The sequence below is a fragment of the Phasianus colchicus genome, chromosome 1 (genome assembly GCF_987193195.1).
Source record: "Phasianus colchicus chromosome 1, bPhaCol1.hap1.1, whole genome shotgun sequence".
NCBI classification, from domain to species: domain Eukaryota; kingdom Metazoa; phylum Chordata; class Aves; order Galliformes; family Phasianidae; genus Phasianus; species Phasianus colchicus.
In genome coordinates this window covers 10,563,413-10,582,459 of record NC_143436.1, presented here as the reverse complement: position 1 = coordinate 10,582,459, position 19,047 = coordinate 10,563,413, and the positions used below count along the sequence as shown (strand labels likewise).

Here is a 19,047-nt window from a genome sequence, read left to right as displayed (position 1 = left end):
GATGCACTCCTACAATTCCAGTGGCATTTCTACAATGATGGTGACAGTATATCATAAAACTATTTCACAAAAGAAGTTTTTGCTTATTTGAAAATGGGTGACATTTAACTTACTTTAAAGTGGTCAGTTGGTTATCAAATGAAGTTAGAACTCTTTTAAAAGAAAACTCTGACGTAAAAGAAGTCTTGTCAGTTTTTAAAATTACTTATAATTCAGTAAGATTAATAAAGGAATAGTAACGGATTACATTCTGTTGCAGAAAATTTATTGTACAGACGAACTCATGATTTTGAAAAGGTCATTCTCTTTATAGAAGCAATATAGTTATGTGCAAGCTGTCTCTGACTGAATAAACTATTAAATTTTTTTTTATATTATCAAAACAATTTATTTAACAATCTGAGCCCAAAAATCTGGCTACAAACTTCTTACTTATTTTGTCTCCCTCACCCACGTTTTGTAATTAAGAGCATTATAATGTCAATTTAAAATATATTACAATATCACAATTTCTAACCAGGTATTCAACCAAACACGTGATCATTCATCAGTAAACATGAGATGGCAATGATAAGTGCACTTACATCATGTGGCTGATGTGTTGTAAACATGTACAAGTTACACTATTATAACAAGTTCATTTAAATATAATGAACTACCTTTATGTTAAATGGGAGTTCCAAGATAACTGTTACACACTGACAAATTAATATGTCATAACTGTCCCAGAATTCTAGACATCCTTGTTAGGACAATTAATTGCTACTGCACATGTAATTACAAGATAATTTATTAGAAAAAAAATACCTGTAAATCATCAGCAAAGACAGTTTGTTACTTTATATCTCTTTGAACCAATTACAGTTTAAAATATTATTGGGAAAAAAAATTGTGTGAAGAAAAAATGGCATTATGATATCTTAAACCATAATTTGAGGCCAAATCTTTAAAACGTTTCAATATTTAACTCACATTTATTTCAAAGGTTCTCATATCTCTAAATATAATTGAGATCTGACATTTTGCAAGGCTGACTTTACTGTAACAGATTTTTATCCTCTAAGTTTCTTTTAAGCCTCGTTGGCATGTTGCTGACTTTTTTTTATCCATGAAAAATGAGGATAATGTTATCTAATTATTTCACTGAGATGCTACAAGAGTTAGTTAATCACCATTTTCACATGTTTTGATATAAAATGGCATTAGACAGTTGTTAGCTGCATCTTTACATCATTATTTAGAAATACACCTGAAATCCTTCATAAGATTCTGTCCTGAAATATATTATAATCTTCAGTGTATATTGTCTTTTAATTATCCAAACAGTATCAATGAAGATACCAAAACTGTTATTTCAGCCTCCATTTCTGTCACATGCTTTCTTGCAGAGAATTGTACCTAATGTTTAAAGTAAAGTAGGCTGAACATAAAAAAAAAAAAAAAAAAAAAAAAGTGTTACTGTTACTGCCCTGAAGCATAAACTAGGTGAAGCAACAGCTTTATCTCCAGAATTTCAAAATTTCAAGTTTAGAATTTAATTATGTTTTGTTTATATGATTTTTCCAATGAGGGAAAATAGGGGAATGGGGGGAGGGAGAATGAAACAATTTTTTTTTTTTTTTTTTTTTTTTGTCTGTGTACATGGAAAAATAGCTATTCAATTGTCCTTCTTTCAATTTTGGGGTCTTTTTTATTTGAGAGTGTTCTAATTTTAAAAATACTTAAAAGATTACCTCTATGTATCCCTTTATGAATTAAACTATTATGCTTTATAAAATTTAGTTAAATGTGCTTCAAAGTCTAATGACAAAAGTAAAAGAAAGTTAAACTTCATCTAGGGAGTTAACTCAGGAAGTTCTGATTAAGTTAGTTAAGAAGGCAGTGAGAGTGATTAAGTGAAAGAAAAGTGAAATTCAGGTGTGTGTGCACCACATAATATATCAAGAGATAATTAGAAATAATTTACCATAAAAATCTGTTGCTATCAGAGACAGAAGTCAAATATATGTATCTTAGATTTGCCAAGAGTGTCATGTGTTTTCTTATCTTCATAGAATACAAAAATGACCATATAGGACTAAGACTAGAGAGTGATGAAAACTCTTCACTACAGAAGTTTTTGAACACAAAAAAGTAGAATTTTTAATAAAAACAAAACAAAAATTTTAAAAAAAGTGTATTTCTTAGGTTCTGGATATTAATGTATATTACTATGAAAATGCCTCCAAGGTGACATCGTTAACTTGCTCTTCCTGTGAAGTGCTGCACTAGAGTCTCATTCCTAATATGAAATACTCAAACTGATATTTCATTTTCTTAGATCTCTTTCTTGTTTATTTCAGAAGTGAGCATTTTGGCTATGTTGCTGAGAACAAAATTTGTGTTCCCTCAGTACAAACACATGATATCGCATCTCTTGATAGCACTGTATCGTATAAACACATCATGTGATGGAAATGTATCTGACTGCAAACATGATTTCTAAAAATAATAATCTTTAACAGAACTCTTCACAGTATAATTTCCTAATAATTTTCTGCCTAAATACCTTGGTTATCAAACGAAGAAATAAACAAAAACCTGATATTTCTTATGGATTTTATTTTAAAACATAATTTTGGCAAGATTGGACTTTTCTCCTAAACCTTTTCCTACTTTAGTTATATAATGTTCAGCACCCAACTTTCAGCACTGATGCACAAAAAAAATCAACCATCAATTGTCATTTATCAACAAATTGTCTATGTTACCCACTTCCGCTGATAAGTGGCTTATTATTGACTTCATATTTAGGAAATGAATTTATTTAGAAATACAGCTTTCTAGCACATTCTATTATAAAGTCATCTAATGATCTGAATGAAGAGCTCACCATGAACACTACTTAAACACAGGATAAGCACATGAAACATTTAAAAGATGTAAAGGCTGCGTACTTTAACATAACATTTTCAGGCATCACAAAATACTCCTAAACTGTTTATCATTCTTTGGTAGTTCAAAATACTGTGCAATTTATCATCAATTATTTGCTTTTGGGATTAAGAATTATGAAAATGTTCCAATTTCAACAATTAAACTCCAAAGCCTTGAGAGTCTAAAGAAGGAGTTAAAGAAATAATAAATATTTGAAAACCCATAAAACAGAAATTTTGATTTAGTTTCAAAGCTTAACTATTTAAGCTGAAAATCATGCAAGAACTATTGGAAAGTTGCATGCAAAGAGCAAGACTAACTAGTGAAACTCTTACTCAACAAGAGTAATTCTGTCACTGAGAATCATCTTGTATCATTCATACGGACAACCCAATCATCCATAACAATAAAGAGCAGGAAGATGTAAATGACAGGGTCCATCAGGATGGGATTCTAAATTGTAACAAAGGAGAAAAGCATTTAGAGGGAAAAAGCTACTTACTATTTTTTCTCTCACTGCTTCCACATGGTCAGATCTTGGCAGACGTGACACTGGAACAGAAGTTTTTTCTTCCTCCGCTTTTTCAGTTTTTGAAACCATCTGTGGAATTCCAGTTGTCAAATCCTCTTTCTTAACATCCTCTTGTTTCTTTCCATGCAGTTTGTCACAAGGTGCTTCAACTTCCGCTTTCTGTTCAGTAACGTGCTCTTTTGTCTCAGCTGTAATTTGCTCTTTTTTGTCCTCTAGATGTGGAGCACTTTTTTCCAGGAGCTCAGTTTTTTTATCTTCTTCAGATTTGCTTAAAGGTTTCTTTTGATCTGAACTTACTGTTGCAGGAATTTTATCTTCTGAAAGTGTCTTTGGCAGCTTCTCTTGCTGAAGTTTTGATTCTTTTTGAGCTTCTTGTTGGATTTTCTCCACTGAAGAAGTTTTCTCAATTTTCACATGTTGAAGACTTACATCTTTCTGAATTCCATGTTGAATTTTATCAGCTGAAACTGCCTTGGACAATCTAATTCCCTGAAGTTGTACATCCTCTTTCTGAGCTGCAGGTTGGATTTTGTCAGCTGATAATGCCTTTGCCATTTTCATCTGTTGGAGTTTTGGGTCTTCTTTCTGAACTCCATGTAAAATTTTGTCAGCTGAGGGTATCTTTGCCAATTTTGCCTCTTGAAGTTTTATGTCCTCCTTCTGAACTCCATGCAAAATTTTATCAGATGATGGTGTCTTTGTCAGTTTTGTTTGCTGGAGTCTTGATTCTTCCTTCTGGGAGACACGTTGTATTTTATCAGATGAAGGTGTCTTGAAAAGTTTGCCCTGCTTAGATTTTGCATCTTCTTTCTGAATTCCTTGCTGGATTTTATCAGCTGACAATGTTTTTTCCAATTTTCCTTGCTGAAGTTTTGGAACTTCCTTCGGAACGCTTGGTTCTTCTTTAGGTTTTGTGGCTGCTGGAGTAGGCGGTGTGGAAGTCTTCTGTGGGGAATGTGAGACAGCAGGCACAGGCTGTTTTTGAGGAGACGCAGGTGGTTTGGATACTGGTTGTGAAGGGCCTAGTTTTGGAAGTGGCACCTTGCCCATATCCCCAAGTTGTCCTGACATTGCCCTTTGAGTCTGACAGTTTAAGCACAGCCATTCCTGTACCTGTGATAGAACAGACATATGAAATTACTTATATGAAAACATAAGAGTAAAATACATTGTCCTGAAATATTAATGATCTTTATCTACAAAATTTGCTTATGTATTTCCAACACATGTTGTTCTCTAAATCTTCTACAATCTACCAATAGTAACTTTACCTCTAACTTTGTAAATCTCTCTAACTTTGACAAGCTCTCTGTGCTTTTTCTTTTAGAAGTTACCTTTCTCTCTTGAATTTTAGTGTATGTTTTGCAGTTTAAGTTAATATGGCAGTAACTAAGGAAGAACTGTTTGTTCCCTTCTGCACAATCCCTTTTTATTCTACTTTCCAGAAAATCAGGAAAAAAAAGGACAAATCTTCATAAAAGACCTTAGCCAGCTACTACGTAGAAGAAATCAGACTTTTTGTAGTGAGGTTTCAGATACAGTTTCTTTAGAATAGAAAAATGAAATTTTAAAGACAGAAATCACACAATCACAGAATTGTAGACACTGGAAGGGACCTCTCGAGATCATCTAGTCCAACTCCCCTGCCAAAGCAGGCTCCCTAGACCAGATTGCACAGGCAGGCATCCAGGTGGATCTTGAACATCTCCAGAGAAGGTGACTCCACAGCCTCTTCGGGCAGCCTGTTCCAGTGCTCCATCATCCTTACTGTGAAGAAGTTCTTATGCACATTTGTGCAGAACTTCCTATGCTTCAGCTTGTGGACATTTCCCCTTGTCCTATTGCCACACACTTCTGAAGAGTCTGGCTTCATCCCTTTGCCTCCCACACCTTAGATATTTATAGACATTGTTCAGATTTCCTCTCACTCTTCTTTTCTCAAGGCTGAACAGATGCAGGTTACTCAGCCTTTCATTATAAGACAGGCCCTTTATCAACTTTGTGGCCATCTGCTGGACTCTGTCCAGGAGATCCTTGTCTTTTTTGTACCGGAATACAGAAAAGCACTAAAAAGAAAGGAAAAGCTCCAAAACTTCTGGATATGACAATAGATAATGAATCTCTACTTTGCAAATGAAATATAAGGTTTGTACTGCAAGTTAAAATATTTTAGTGCTTGTTTCTGATTCCTTTTACTGTGACGATGGATTGTCTCACCAAATCAGTTAGTGTATTTCTCTGATTTAGTTAACTTAGCAACCTACTGGATACAAAATACATGAAAAACAGTGCAAAACTGTTCTAATAGTAATTACATAGCTGATGATGTAAATAGCATTACTGATCAGTACAGACGACTGATCAATTATATACTATTGGATATTTTAGAATTTTGCCCAGAAAATGAGGCATCTAGTTAGAATAAGCGTAGAAGTGTGATATCCCAGAAACACTCGTACATTTTCTATTACAAACTAATTAAGTAACAAATGATGTAACACCAAAAGCAGAGACTGAAAATCCAGTTCTGAACCGTAGCAATAAAGAATGCCTGAACTACAGGATTCTAAGTATCAGACTCCCCTCTGTAGTTTTGATTTCATAAATCTTGACTTTTTCTGTGGGAGGCTTAATATCAGTAAAAGAACTGGTAGGTTCTCCTACCAAGAGTACTTAACTTTTGGTGATGTCATAATATTGTCTTTGGTCATTTCTCAACAAGAACATCTGCTGTAACAGAATTTGCTGTGAACCACTTTTTAAAATTTTAAAATAGAATTAATACATGTGGAAACAAATTTGCTCTTAACCTATGAAAATTAACGTGGCAGTATTATCAGGAGTTCCAAAATGCCTAAACGCACTAAATAAATTTCATTATAAACAGAATAATGAAAAAAGAACTGATTTCACTGTCTTTTTTATTCTTTTCTCAAAGATTGTTATATAAAGTTGAGTAGATAATTATGATAGATCAATTTTAATTCAAAGTCATTCTAGATTCAAATAGCTTGTAAAACCAAGAAAAAGGCGTTCAATACACAGTTTCTTTTTATAGTACCATTTCCACATGACATAATTTCAATTTATTTCCTGATAATTTATCCAGTTTCTAGGGTTTCTGTTTTTTTCTACACATAACACATTTAACTCTTATCTCATTTAGTATCTCTTCAACTGCAACCTCCATACTGTTCATTCACACTCCCCTTCTTAGATTCACACACAGTAGCGCTAAGCACATCAAGGACAAGCTTCTTAAAAAGAAAAATAATGATAATTAAGATGAACAAAGGCGGCTGATGATGAGTGAATTAGCAAATTATGTTTAGTTTAACGCTTGCCAAGAGACGGAAGAACCGGTCATTCCTCCCTGCCATACTGATGTAAGCACCACTGGTGAGATGACCTGGAATTGTCCAGATACACAACAATTTAATGAGCCTTGCTCCTGGACTTTTGTTATTTTTGTATTTACTTTTCACTTTACTTTTTTAAAGTTATATAGACGTGCTTTATAACACAACCTAAGTTTTTATAATCATGAGGATATTTGATCACAAAAGAACCTATAAAAATCTTCTTATATCACCAGCCCTCTAGCTCCTGATTCACTGTCAGAATGGTTCTCTGTAAAATTAAATTTTGTACCATGAAGTCATATGCCTCAGTTTTAGACTTGACGTTTCCTCAGTTAACCTCATGCCCTGAATACTAATTTTGCCTAAGGCTATCTTTTCAGTTAGCCTGTCAACCCAAATTTATTAAGACTTAAGAAATGGACATCATCTTCCTTCAGCAATCTTTACTAAATAAATTTTCTTAGTTCTTTACAGAAATATTCACACTCTTTAGTTACTGAGTTGTCAGTAGACATTCTTGGTATCACAAGCAATACACATGTGCATTAATGTTCTAAATATACACTTCTTTTCCTGTGTCTTCAATAATCCCAACGACCCCATACTGCTGAACAGGACAAAGGAGCTGTTTCTCAAAGTTCTCCTCATTCAGTTTAATAAAAAAACAAACATCATCTTGAGGATTTCATACATTCAATATTCTCTGCAATGGTCTATTCTGCAAATATCATGCAAGGGCGCAGGTATTTCAGTTCTTTTGCTTTGTATTTAGAAGCCACAGTTTCAGAGGTTTTTAAGTTGAAAATCACAGAATCACCAAGGTTGAAAAAGAACAAGATCATCCAATCCAGAAGTCGACCTACCACCAATATTTCCCCACTAAACCATGTCCCTTAATATAACATCTAAATATTTCTTGAACACTTCCAGGTGCAGTGACTCAACCACCTCCCTGGGCAGCCTATTTGAGAGCCCTGCCACTCTTTCAGAGAATAAATTTTTCCTAATATCTAACCTGAACGGCCCTTGGCACAACTTGAGGCCATTTCCTCTAGTCCTATTGCTAGTTATGCGGGAAGAGAGGCCGACCCTCACCTCATCATAGCTTCCCTTCAGGCAGTTGTAGAGAGTGATAAGGTCTCCTGTGAATCTCCTCTTCTATAGACTAAACAATCTCACTCCCCTCAGCTGCTCCTCATAATACTTGTGCTCCAGAACACTCAACTGCTTCATTGTCCTTCTCTGGACATACTCCAGGGTCTCAACGCCATTCTTGTAGCATGGGAAACAAAACTGAACACAGTACTCAACGTGTGGCCTCATCAGAGAGGTACAGGGAGAAGATCACCTCCCTGGTCCTGCCAGTAACATTATTTCTGATAAGTCAGGAAGTCATTGGCCTTCTTGGCTAACTGGGCACACTTCTCGTTCATTATCAGATGAGTGCTGACCAATAGCTTCAGGTCCACTTCTTCCACACAGTCTTCCAGCCACTTTGCCCCAAACCTGTAGCATTGCTTGGGGTTGTTGTGGCCAAAGTGCAGGACCCACCACTAGGTCTTGTTGAACTTCATCCCACTGGCCTTAGCCCAATAATGCAGCCTGTCTAGTTTCCTCTGACAGGCCTTCCTACCCTCAGGCAGATTGATTTTTCCTTCCAACTTGGTGTCATCTGCAAACTTACTGAGAGTGCACTCAATCCCCTTATCCAGGTCATCAATAAAGATTTTAAAGAGGACACGCCTCACTACAGATCCCTGGAGAGCACCAATTGTGATCAGTCACCAGCTGGATTTAACTTCATTCACCACCACTCCCTGGGCATGACCCTCCAGCCAGTCCTTTACCCAGCAAAGAGTGTAGCTGTTCAAGCCACTGGTTACCAGCCTCCCAGGAAGAATACTGTGGGAGTGTAATGTGCCAAAGGCTTTGCTGAAGTCTACATAGACTACATCAACAGCCATTCTGTCATCCATCAGGTGAGCTGCTCAATTATAGAAGCAGATCAGGGAGGCTAAGCAAGACCTGCCTTTCATGAACCCGTGCTGACTAAACCTGATCCCCCAGTTGTCCCACACATGCTGTGTGATCTCGCTTATGAAAAGTCAACCATTTAATCTCCCTGCCAATTAAGAATTTTACATTGCAATATGCCAATACACTATGAATTCCTAGCAAACATCAATTGGCAAACCAATTTTTTTTCTAATTGAAAGCGACTCAAAGTACTTAATGCATTTGAGAAGGTGAAAATAAACACTGCATCCCACAGAACATTTCTTGATTGGTCTCAGAAGTCAAATGCTTTAGTTTGATCTGGAGAACAACTAACTACTTTGTCATGGATGGAGTATACCTTTATCCATTTCTAATTATTTCTCACCTCTCCTCTCATTAAAATCAAATCATAAAACCAATATAGGAACATAAAAAAGGATAAAGTAGTACATATCTGAAAAAATATTTTCCTTTTGATTTTGCTACTAAAATAACCACATTGACAAACAGAATCTTTATCAAAAACTATGTTTTAAATATAAAAAAAATGGAATACAGCTATGACAAGAAATGTATGCTTTCTCTCAGTAATTACCTAGTTAAAAAAAAAAAAAAAGAAAAAAGCAATTACTAAAATACATTTCTCTTTATACAAGTTTTCCGTCCCTTTCTTTGTTACTTTGACTTCTTTGATATGTATAGATTTTTGTATTTCTTAAAAAAAAACAATATAAAGAACAGACATTTATTCTGGTACAAATACTAATATAAACCAGTTGTCCTGCAATTTTAAGACAATTTTACCTACAATATTTGTTTTCAATTGATTTTGTTTTTATTTTCACAGACTTATAGAGAGTTTGCAAGGTCTTTATGACAGCTTTGTAAAGGCTATGCACAGCAAGTTGCCCAGGCCACTTATGAAGAACAAAAAAAGTAATCAAGTAGCCCCACAAAGAGGGAAAAAAAAAAGAAAGAAAGAAAGAAAGAAAGAAAGAAAAGAAACAACTTGATTAGCACTGCAACAGACTTCTTAAAGAATGTAAAAAGTAGGGATGAAGGAAAAAAATATCAAAATTGAGTTAAGTCAAATTCTGCAAAGAAATTTTAAACAAGAAAATATTTGGCATACTTGTACATAAAAGGATATCCACAATGCATTCCAAATGGCTTCAGAATTAAAGGTAATATTCACATAACACGTGCTTTAATCTCTCTCTCTTTTTTTTTAATAATAGTAAAATTGAACACAAGCAAATGTCAAGAGCAAATGAGCACAAAGAAGAGAAATCATCGTACTGGAGGGGAAAGCACATGATCAATGGCAAGTAGTAATCATTAGGATCTGTTGCAATATGAAAACAATATCAAGTAGTTATGATATATATGTCATCTGTCCAAACTGAGTGAGACACTGTTGACCCATATTAACTCAAATCTGCACTTATTTAATGCGTAGAATAATTGATTCTTGTAATTACAGCTCAGCCCAAATGCTTACGAAGTTTTACAAAGTAACTTCACAGAAAATAGAATTAATCCTTGTGATGAAGAAAAAAGCCATATGCTAGAATTCAATACGTGTTTTCTGGAGGAGAATGGCATCAATTAAATTCTAATATATATATATATATATATATTTAACATAATTTATTTTACCGGTAAAAAAAGATAAACTCTTGTGCATTGAATCTAGCTAGGTTCCAGAAAAATAACTGAATCTGTGTCACCATGAAATTATTAGTCAAATTATGAGAGAAGAGTGATTTGCCAGGTAGTAAAATCAGATCTCCTTTGGAGGAAAATTATCCTAAATTATATAATGTTTTAGCTATTTGAAATTAAACATGCATTCAGACTTTGGAAGCCTTGACATGCACCTGGAGAAGAGAGCCCTGGAGAGTTATAATATAATACAGAATTGGAGGTAGTCTTCCTCTTGAGAGGTTCTTGTCCTGCTTGCTACAGAGCAGGCTTTCTGTGAAAAGAAGGCTGAAAGGGACTGTTCAAATCCTCAGCTCAGAAGTTCAGCTATCTCATAATGCAATGCCTAGTTTGATGCAGCACAGCTGTGAGACCTCTACTCAGCTTTACTGAGATAAACGTTGTTAAGATAAGGAAAAATATGTGAGAAAAAGCCCGGGAATACAAGAAAATTAAAATGTAGACTATCATTGTCAAGAAAAGAATTTAAGAAGAAAAACAGTGGCATGAAAAGGTTTAAAATAAAAGAAAACAAAGCAAAATACACAGAAGTGGATGGCAGCAATTCAGCAGCAGTGATGGTTTGTTGCAAGTGCAGGACAAGCTAATGGTTCTTCACGTGGCTGAAGACTGCCTGGCCAGCAAAGACTGTTCAAAGATCTCTGTGAAGTGGTATTTTAATCTGAGTCGTTCTTCAGATGGATTGATCTGCTGTGTGTCTGTTGCAATTTGAGTGTTTTTGCTTGTAAGTCCACCACCACTGCACAGTCTGATGGAAGGACACACATGCAGAACAGGACCACTAAATCAGACATCTGACATCAGAAAAAAATACAACAGTTAGCAATCACTATTTGAACCTTCCCTTCCTTTTTGTGTTTCCCCATGCTTATTGTTTTCCATTCCAATTCAACGTTTGCTTAGTAACAATCTTTCAGGGACTCTGTCCTTTTGAATAGACTTGAATAGACTTCAGTGCTTGAAAAAAGATTTTGAACAGTCAATCTACGTCTCCACACTGCTGGTACATCCCAAGTTTGTTATTCTCTAGATTGTTATTACCTGACCAAAAAAAAAAAACAACGATGACTTTTGAGTTTCCTTTTCAACCTCAACTATTCTATGATCATGTGAATGTGCTAGAAACTAATATCCTGGAACAACAAACAGTTACATTTTAGCTAGAAGGTTTCAAAGAATGTCCCCTAAAAACATAATTGTAAATAAAATGATCTATTTGATCATGCAATAGAGCAATCACAGTTATTCCTAATGCCCCACGATTTTGCTTTGACTCCCCAAAAAAATGAAAACTACTCTTGGAACATTGGCAGCTGGTTTGCTGTCACCATTTTGTTTTTATCCTATATCAAGTGTTAATGCTTGGAAGAGAGCTGTAAATACTGCAGTAGAAGATTACCACAGAAGTACAGATGAATCTATGTTTTTTTTTTTCCACAAGTCAGGAATTTTATTTAATAGAAATGGGACTGTTGAATATTCCACTCCATTTTGAACAGATGAGATACTGAACACAACAACACAAGGATAATCTGCTTCCTCAAGTGATGACAACTCTGAAAGGCATAGTCTTCTTATTACTTCAAGATACACATCAACACCTTGAGAAAATGTCTTATCTTTCTAGCAACCACTCTGTTGCTTCAGAATTTTTACATTAATGATCAAATTTGATAGATAATGGGAATTTTATGTGTACAGTGCCCATGTATATTTTAAAGGTCTTTAGAGGCTTAGAGTTATGCGGGAAATGCACAAAAACAAATCACTATTGTATACATCATTATAGTTGTCAAAGAAAAGGTGTTGAAAAATAAATGCTCTTTTTGGTCAAGGGAGGGAACGATTCCATACTGATTTTCTCTCTGCATTTATCTGTACTTTCCTATGTTCACATGACTACTACTCCTTCATTGCATTGGCAGGTTTAGATGTACGAGCGCTGTTGCCCAAAGCCTTCCTCTTTGATCTTACAAAAAGAAATTCTCATCAAGCATTTCACTGCCTCTGGTGGTCACTTCTTCTGTTTTCTTGGCAAATCCAACCACTATGAAGGAAAAAAAAACAAAGATATGGGCTTCATCTAAAGGCCAGAGAAGTCAATGATTGAGCCTCAAGTACTTCAGTGAGGTTGAGATGATTAAGCCATATGTATATTTCAAGAAATTCTGAATTACAATGGAAGCCCACAAACACTACTTGAAATGCAATACAAACTTTTTTTTTTCTACCAGGCGGGGAAAAGATTGTGACATTCTAACTCCTTTAGACAATTACATATCATGTTTGCATTGGCTGCCATGATAATATTCAAAGATCTCAAGGTGCCTCCACAGGAATTTCATTATAAAACTACCCCTTAATTAACATGAAACGATACTCTGTAAACCTATGACTTGAAGTTTTAAGTAGTGAATATAGAAAATTCAATTTTTACAATCCTGTTAATAGTCAAAACTTTATCAAGGTAGTATTAAAAAACACCTATAGTAATTAAATTAATAAATGTCTTCTTGATTTCCCAAGATTCATAAAAATATGTATCCAACTGTTGATTTCTATAACTCAAATGGAAAATATCTATCTTAAGTACTTTATATTTTTTACCTTTACATACAACTCTTTCAGATTCTGCACTATGACTCTGTGTTAGAATATAAACCAATATCAATTTATTTTCATATTTCAAGCTGAACATCTCAAGAGTTAGGTTCATAGGCTACCACTGAGTTTTGAGTATTGGCCTTTCTGACAAAGTATACTATTCTAAAAAGTGTTTCTACAGGTAACTCTTCTTCTCTAGTCAAACAAATAATCCATCCTTATCACCCCAAAGCTCTGCAGATGGTTCTGCAATTACAGTATACTCTTGGTCTGCAGTGGTGAACAGCAAGAAGATGCTTAGGGGAATCACATCTGTCCTTGCATCACAATCTCATTCTCTAGCAGAAAAGTACACATGTTAAGTAGAGCAACATGTATTGACAGTTACAAGCATTCATGCTATTGCCTTCAAAGTTAATGCAACTTCCAGAAAGCAGGAAGCAAATCAAACAAACACGAACTTGATTTATGTGTTGGGCTTTTGTTGTTGTTAACATTATTTTGATAATTCACTGTCCATTCAAGAAAAACATTAGTCAATTGGTATGTACTTTCAGGATAAGAAGATGATAATTACATATATATACATATAAAAAATTAAAATTGTTACAATTACCCTTTTCAGCTATACAAACACACTGAGTAGCCCTAGCATGCCCTTTTATACTCTTTATTATAACTAAGTCTCAAAGAATAATTGCTTTCTACACCTTCTAGCAACAGAATCACCAACTGTCACATAAAGGGTCAGCAGAGAGAATGATGGATCTTCATGATATTTTATGTAATGGAAGTAACAGATCAACCCTTTAAATGAAATGCTACAGAGAAAGATGGAAATGTTCAAGCAATGGAAGGCTTTTGGAACTCCTAGCTCTATCCAGCCTTACCTCAAGTACTTAACTTTTAACACTTAACTGAGGAGCTAAAGTTTTGACCCTGGCTACCAGCATTCCCTCCCCAGGCTATGGAACATTAATTCCAGATGCAAACACCTTTGAAGGACTGACGAATGCCCTAATATTCCTGATCAGGGGAGAAAGCCTGCAGCACAGTTTTCCAGATGAACTTCACTTCAAGGATGACTTTGAGGTGTACAGACAGCTCACATTAACATGCAAAGATAAACTTTAAACTGATAGCTTAATGAAAGTACTTAATTCTGTAATCTGATACTTAAATTTTTGAAAGACCTGAAAACACTTCCACTGATTCATTTTCTATCACATCTCATCTGTTTCAATCTCTCCTTAATCAGAACCATGGTATGAATGTATCTATTTCTTCAGCTGTGTTTAATGTTGGCTTTATCATTCAGAGAGTTTATCATTTGGTACTGATTCTTGCCTAGTATTTGTTCATTATCTCATGTAACTGATACATGCATCGTTTTAGTGCCTGAAAATTTTGAAAATGAAGGGAAAAAGCAAAGAAGAAAGCAAGCAAAAAATCTGGAGAATAATTCATAGTCAGGGAAACACAATATTCCCAGGTAAGAGAGCACCAGTCCAGCATAAGATTTGTCTTTAAAAGGAATGTGCAATTTAGTCAGCAAGATTATCCTGTCAAGAATTGTAACTAACTCAAAAAAGGGGAGCATGCTGTGCATTTCTGTAATTTGCCAAATTATACTACCAAATATGTACATGAAAGATTAAAATAAAACATTGTTATTGAAAAACTTTATACCAACATTCACTACAATTTCTTTTCAATATTTTTTAATAGAAATGCAATCTGTTTAAAAGCCTAACATACTGTTATGCTACAGTGTAACTAAAAGCTTTTATGGCTTTTAGTATGCAAATAAATGCTATATACTTCAACAAGCATATACAATAAGATTCAGCTTACTTTCAAGATACACCATAGTTTCAATTATAATCCATATTATATAATCCAAATAATCTAAAATCATGTAAGCCTTCCCAAAATTGATGTACTGCTAACTCTCAACAGAAATACTAAAGATAAGAGGTAAAGACAAGTTTGGACTGCTAAAAAATAATAAACAATCCAAATCTAAAAAGGAAGCCTTATGTGATAATCTCTCTTCTTAGGCTATAGCAGTCCAAATTCAGCCAATAAAATTCAGGTGATGAAATTAAAGAGAGGGTCTTATCCGGAAACTGACTCCATTATTTCATGTAAACAAAATTTTTACAAGGATTTACAGTATTTGAAGAAACAAAAAAACATTTCATTAAAATTGAAAATTACATTTATTTTTGATTAACCTACATATCTCAAATTAAGGATTCTCATTTACATTCTAAATGAAATTTTTAAAAATTCTATTTATCAGCAAGCTATTCTTGTGCTTTTTTGTTTTGGTTTGGTTTTCGTTTTTGTTTGTTTTTCAAAAAAAAAAAAAGAGGAAAGAAAGAAAGAAAAAAGGAAAATAGGTATTTGCCTTAATAAAAATTCATTTTTTTCCTGTTTATCAGCAGAAATTGTAAATAATTTAGAAAGCAGGAGCCTTTCTAAAAACAATTTATGGAGAATTGCAGACACAAATGTATGAAGAGAGTATTATAGAGATCGTAATTCCAGATGTAAGGAACAGTGAATTCTAGTTTCATTCTAAAAGATAACAAAAGTCATCATATCCATATAATAGTTTGTGTAATCAATTCCCAAGCCTTTGACGCTAAAATAATATACAGTGTGACTGTAAAATGAACCATTTATGGGGCTCTTTTCAAAAAAACATCTCTAGGCAATGAAGTGGAAAGTTCACATCTGTCTTCAAGGGTAGAACTGGAAGCAGTTTCCAGAGTGCACAGTGAATTTTTGTACATCAAAGCAGCTACAATGATGCCCTTCAATAATTTGCATTTAATATGTATCAGGTATTTCAGAAATAGTTCTTTATATTAGAGATGGAACTCTGATACTATTACTCCAATTATTCTGCAATGGCAACTAAGTATATTCTTTTTAAAAGCTTGAATTTCAACTGTACTTACTTCAGATATTTTGCAGTATTAATTTATATTTTCTGCTTTGAATACAGTAAAAAACAAACAAATAAAAAAACAATTAGAGCAGAAACTCCAATACAAAAGCTACAAATAAAATTGTAGAAAAAAAATAATAATAATGCAAATAATTCAACTGACTTTTCATTCCATAGTAATTTTTGTAAATTAAACTAGAATCCCATGTTCCTAGCTAAATTCACAAAATTCAAGAGCTGGTTTGGGAGATTTTACTGCTGATTGATTGATTTGTTACTGAAATGTGAATGGCAAACATGAAGATGTTGTTACTTCCCTCATTTCTAATCTCACCATATTTCAATGTTAAGGGCAGACTACCAAAGCTTAAAAAGAGATACCATGAAGAGTGGGCAGAGTTTTAGGAATGTATAGAAAAAAATGAGAAAAGCATAACACATTTACTGAATATCTCAATGTAATCAATATTCTAGCACTGTTTTTTGCAAAATAATATTTTAATAGAGACAAAAAGTCTAGATCATAGCCCAGATATTCAGGTGAAGAAAATATAGCAAAGAAAAAGAAGATAGAAACAATTATTTGTTTTGCTCCTTGGCCTTGATAGGCTAGATGTTAAATATTGAATTTTAGAGAAACATCAAGACATAAAATATCTGCTGACTGAAGGAAGACTTCACGTGAAATGAAAAAACAGCTTCAATCTCATGGTTTTCAACTTTAACCTACATCTTAGTTCATCTACTTGTGTAAGCAATCTGAAAAACGGATTTCATCACCATATTTGCCACTCTGTTACTTCAGGCATAGTCAACATGGATTCATCATTCTGCCTTAGTAATTTTATCTCCTTCTATGATAAATTCACCCACTTGATTGATGAAAGGAAGGTGGTGGATGTCAGGAAGGCCTTTCATATCATTCCTCACAGCATCCTTCTGAATAAAGTGTCCAAAAGCAAGACAAACAGGTTCACACTGCACTGGGCACCAGAGCTCAAAAGGTCATAATGAATAGGGCTACATCAGGCTGGCAGTCAGTCACCAGTGCTGCACCCCAGGGCTCAATGCTAGGGCCATCCAGTTCAACATTTTTACTAGATGCATGAGTTAAAAGCGTCCCCAGGAAGTTCAGGGATGATACTAAACGGGGAGGTGCTGAGGACCCCTTAGAGGAAGGAGAGGCCTTGCAGAAGTATCTAGATACATTGGAATACTGGACAATCAGCAGTGAACTGAAGTTCAGCAAATGTAAATGCCAGATTCTGTCCCTATGATGGAGTAATGATGGACACAGGTACAGACAGGGAGATGAGTGGCTCAGAGAAGCTCAGCAAGGAAAGACTTGAGCAAAGAGAGCAAACTGCATTTCATCAGTGATGTAGATCATGCCAGGAGGAATACAAAGCCATACATGCAATAACGTTGAGCATTTTAGGAAATTTATTTCAGTAAAGACAGGATAGATTGATCTGAAAATTAGCAGTGGGAGAACTGATTTTTTTTTTTTCTGGTTTTATGTAAAAGGATTCACTCATTCATCCCAACAAACCCAATGACCTGATCTAGCAAGGACAAGCATAAACATATACAGGCAGTGGTCCAAGGGTTTAACAAAAACATCAATAAAATAGTAAGCGCAATCATCACAAAACTCATGGCAGCCTGACTGTACCACAGCATATTTGACAGGATGAACGCTCACACACTAACATCACCGAGATGAAACGGAAATTCAGCTGCTGGAGAATGAAGCAAAACAAAACCCAGAGGACCTTGGGGAGCTCCCAGATAGTAGATGGCACCTTTACTCTCATTCCATCAATAAAGATCCTACTTAGAAAAACACTGATTCAAAAAAGGGGAAGAGAGTGCTGTACTGTCTGCTAAGCCTTCATGCTTCAGTGAGTGATTTATGTTACATAACAGCAGTCATTGTGGTAACAATACACTTAAAGAAAAATATGCAAATGTAGGACTGGGTAATCTGCTTTTAGAGCTTCCCTTCTAAAACCTGATGAACTTTTTAGGAAGTTCTATGTTTGCTAGTCTGATTTTAAAAAAACTTGTCTTGGTGAGTGTGTTGTAAAAGCTTTCTACCTCCCAAAGCATTCAGTTTTCAGTTGACATCTGCAAATAATTTTTAGAACTTAATCTTATTACAAATCAGTATTAATCAGTACATCAGAAAATGAATCAATTCTGTCAAAAAGACTATCTAAAATGGGCACGCATTATAGGGTTTTTTGTGCAATCTGCCAGGAAACAAATTCACTGAGTTTTCAGAAATCGTAGAGATAATGATATAAATCCTACTCTGGCCAAAGAAAAAGACTATAAATAAATAAAGGATTTGATGAAAATCTTAGAAACCATTAAAAGTTCCATTGAAAATCATGCAGTACTTCAAACTCAGGCATGTTTTCTTAAATGTCACCCAACAATGTGAAGGCAGTTTTCTCTGCTGCCCAAAACCACCTGATGCAGATTGGTTCTACATGGCTGAAATTCTCTGTGATTAGCTGGAGTGTGTCCTCATCTTCCATTATTGAAAGGCATCAAATATTTGTAAAATGTTTTCCTGTGAAAAAAAAAAAAAGTGCGCTATCACTCTAAATTAATATAAGCGTGGAAGTTTCTAATGAGCTACTAAGAGATGGCTAAGTGAGTATGTGAAAAAGCATTGTAAAATGGAGTAGTCCAAGGGAACCTGGAAAATGGCATTTGAGGATAACAGTGAGACTGCATTTTAGGAAGCTCAGAGAATTGGTACGTTTTTATGCTATCTTCTCTTCTCATTACAGTCGACTATTTTCACCAGAACAAATTAAGTTTGGGATATTTTCTCTTCTCATTAGAATCTGTGTAACAAGAATGCACTATAAGTTTGTCATTTGCTATGTCTTTCAAAATAATCCTTACAAGTATAAATTATATCAGCATTCAAGGAT

The 19,047-nt window shown here is 34.6% G+C and overlaps 1 protein-coding gene across 4 annotated transcripts in view; it reads right to left on the bottom strand.

Moving 5' to 3' along the window:
- PCLO (piccolo presynaptic cytomatrix protein) overlaps positions 1-19,047 on the bottom strand; it is a 331,372-nt gene that overhangs the window by 184,648 nt on the left and 127,677 nt on the right. For all 4 annotated transcript variants that reach the window (XM_090135236.1, XM_090135232.1, XM_090135235.1 and 1 more), the window contains exon 4: positions 3,419-4,561. In XM_090135236.1, coding sequence (XP_089991362.1) covers positions 3,419-4,561 — 1,143 coding nt within the window. The remainder of the gene's footprint in view (positions 1-3,418; positions 4,562-19,047) is intronic.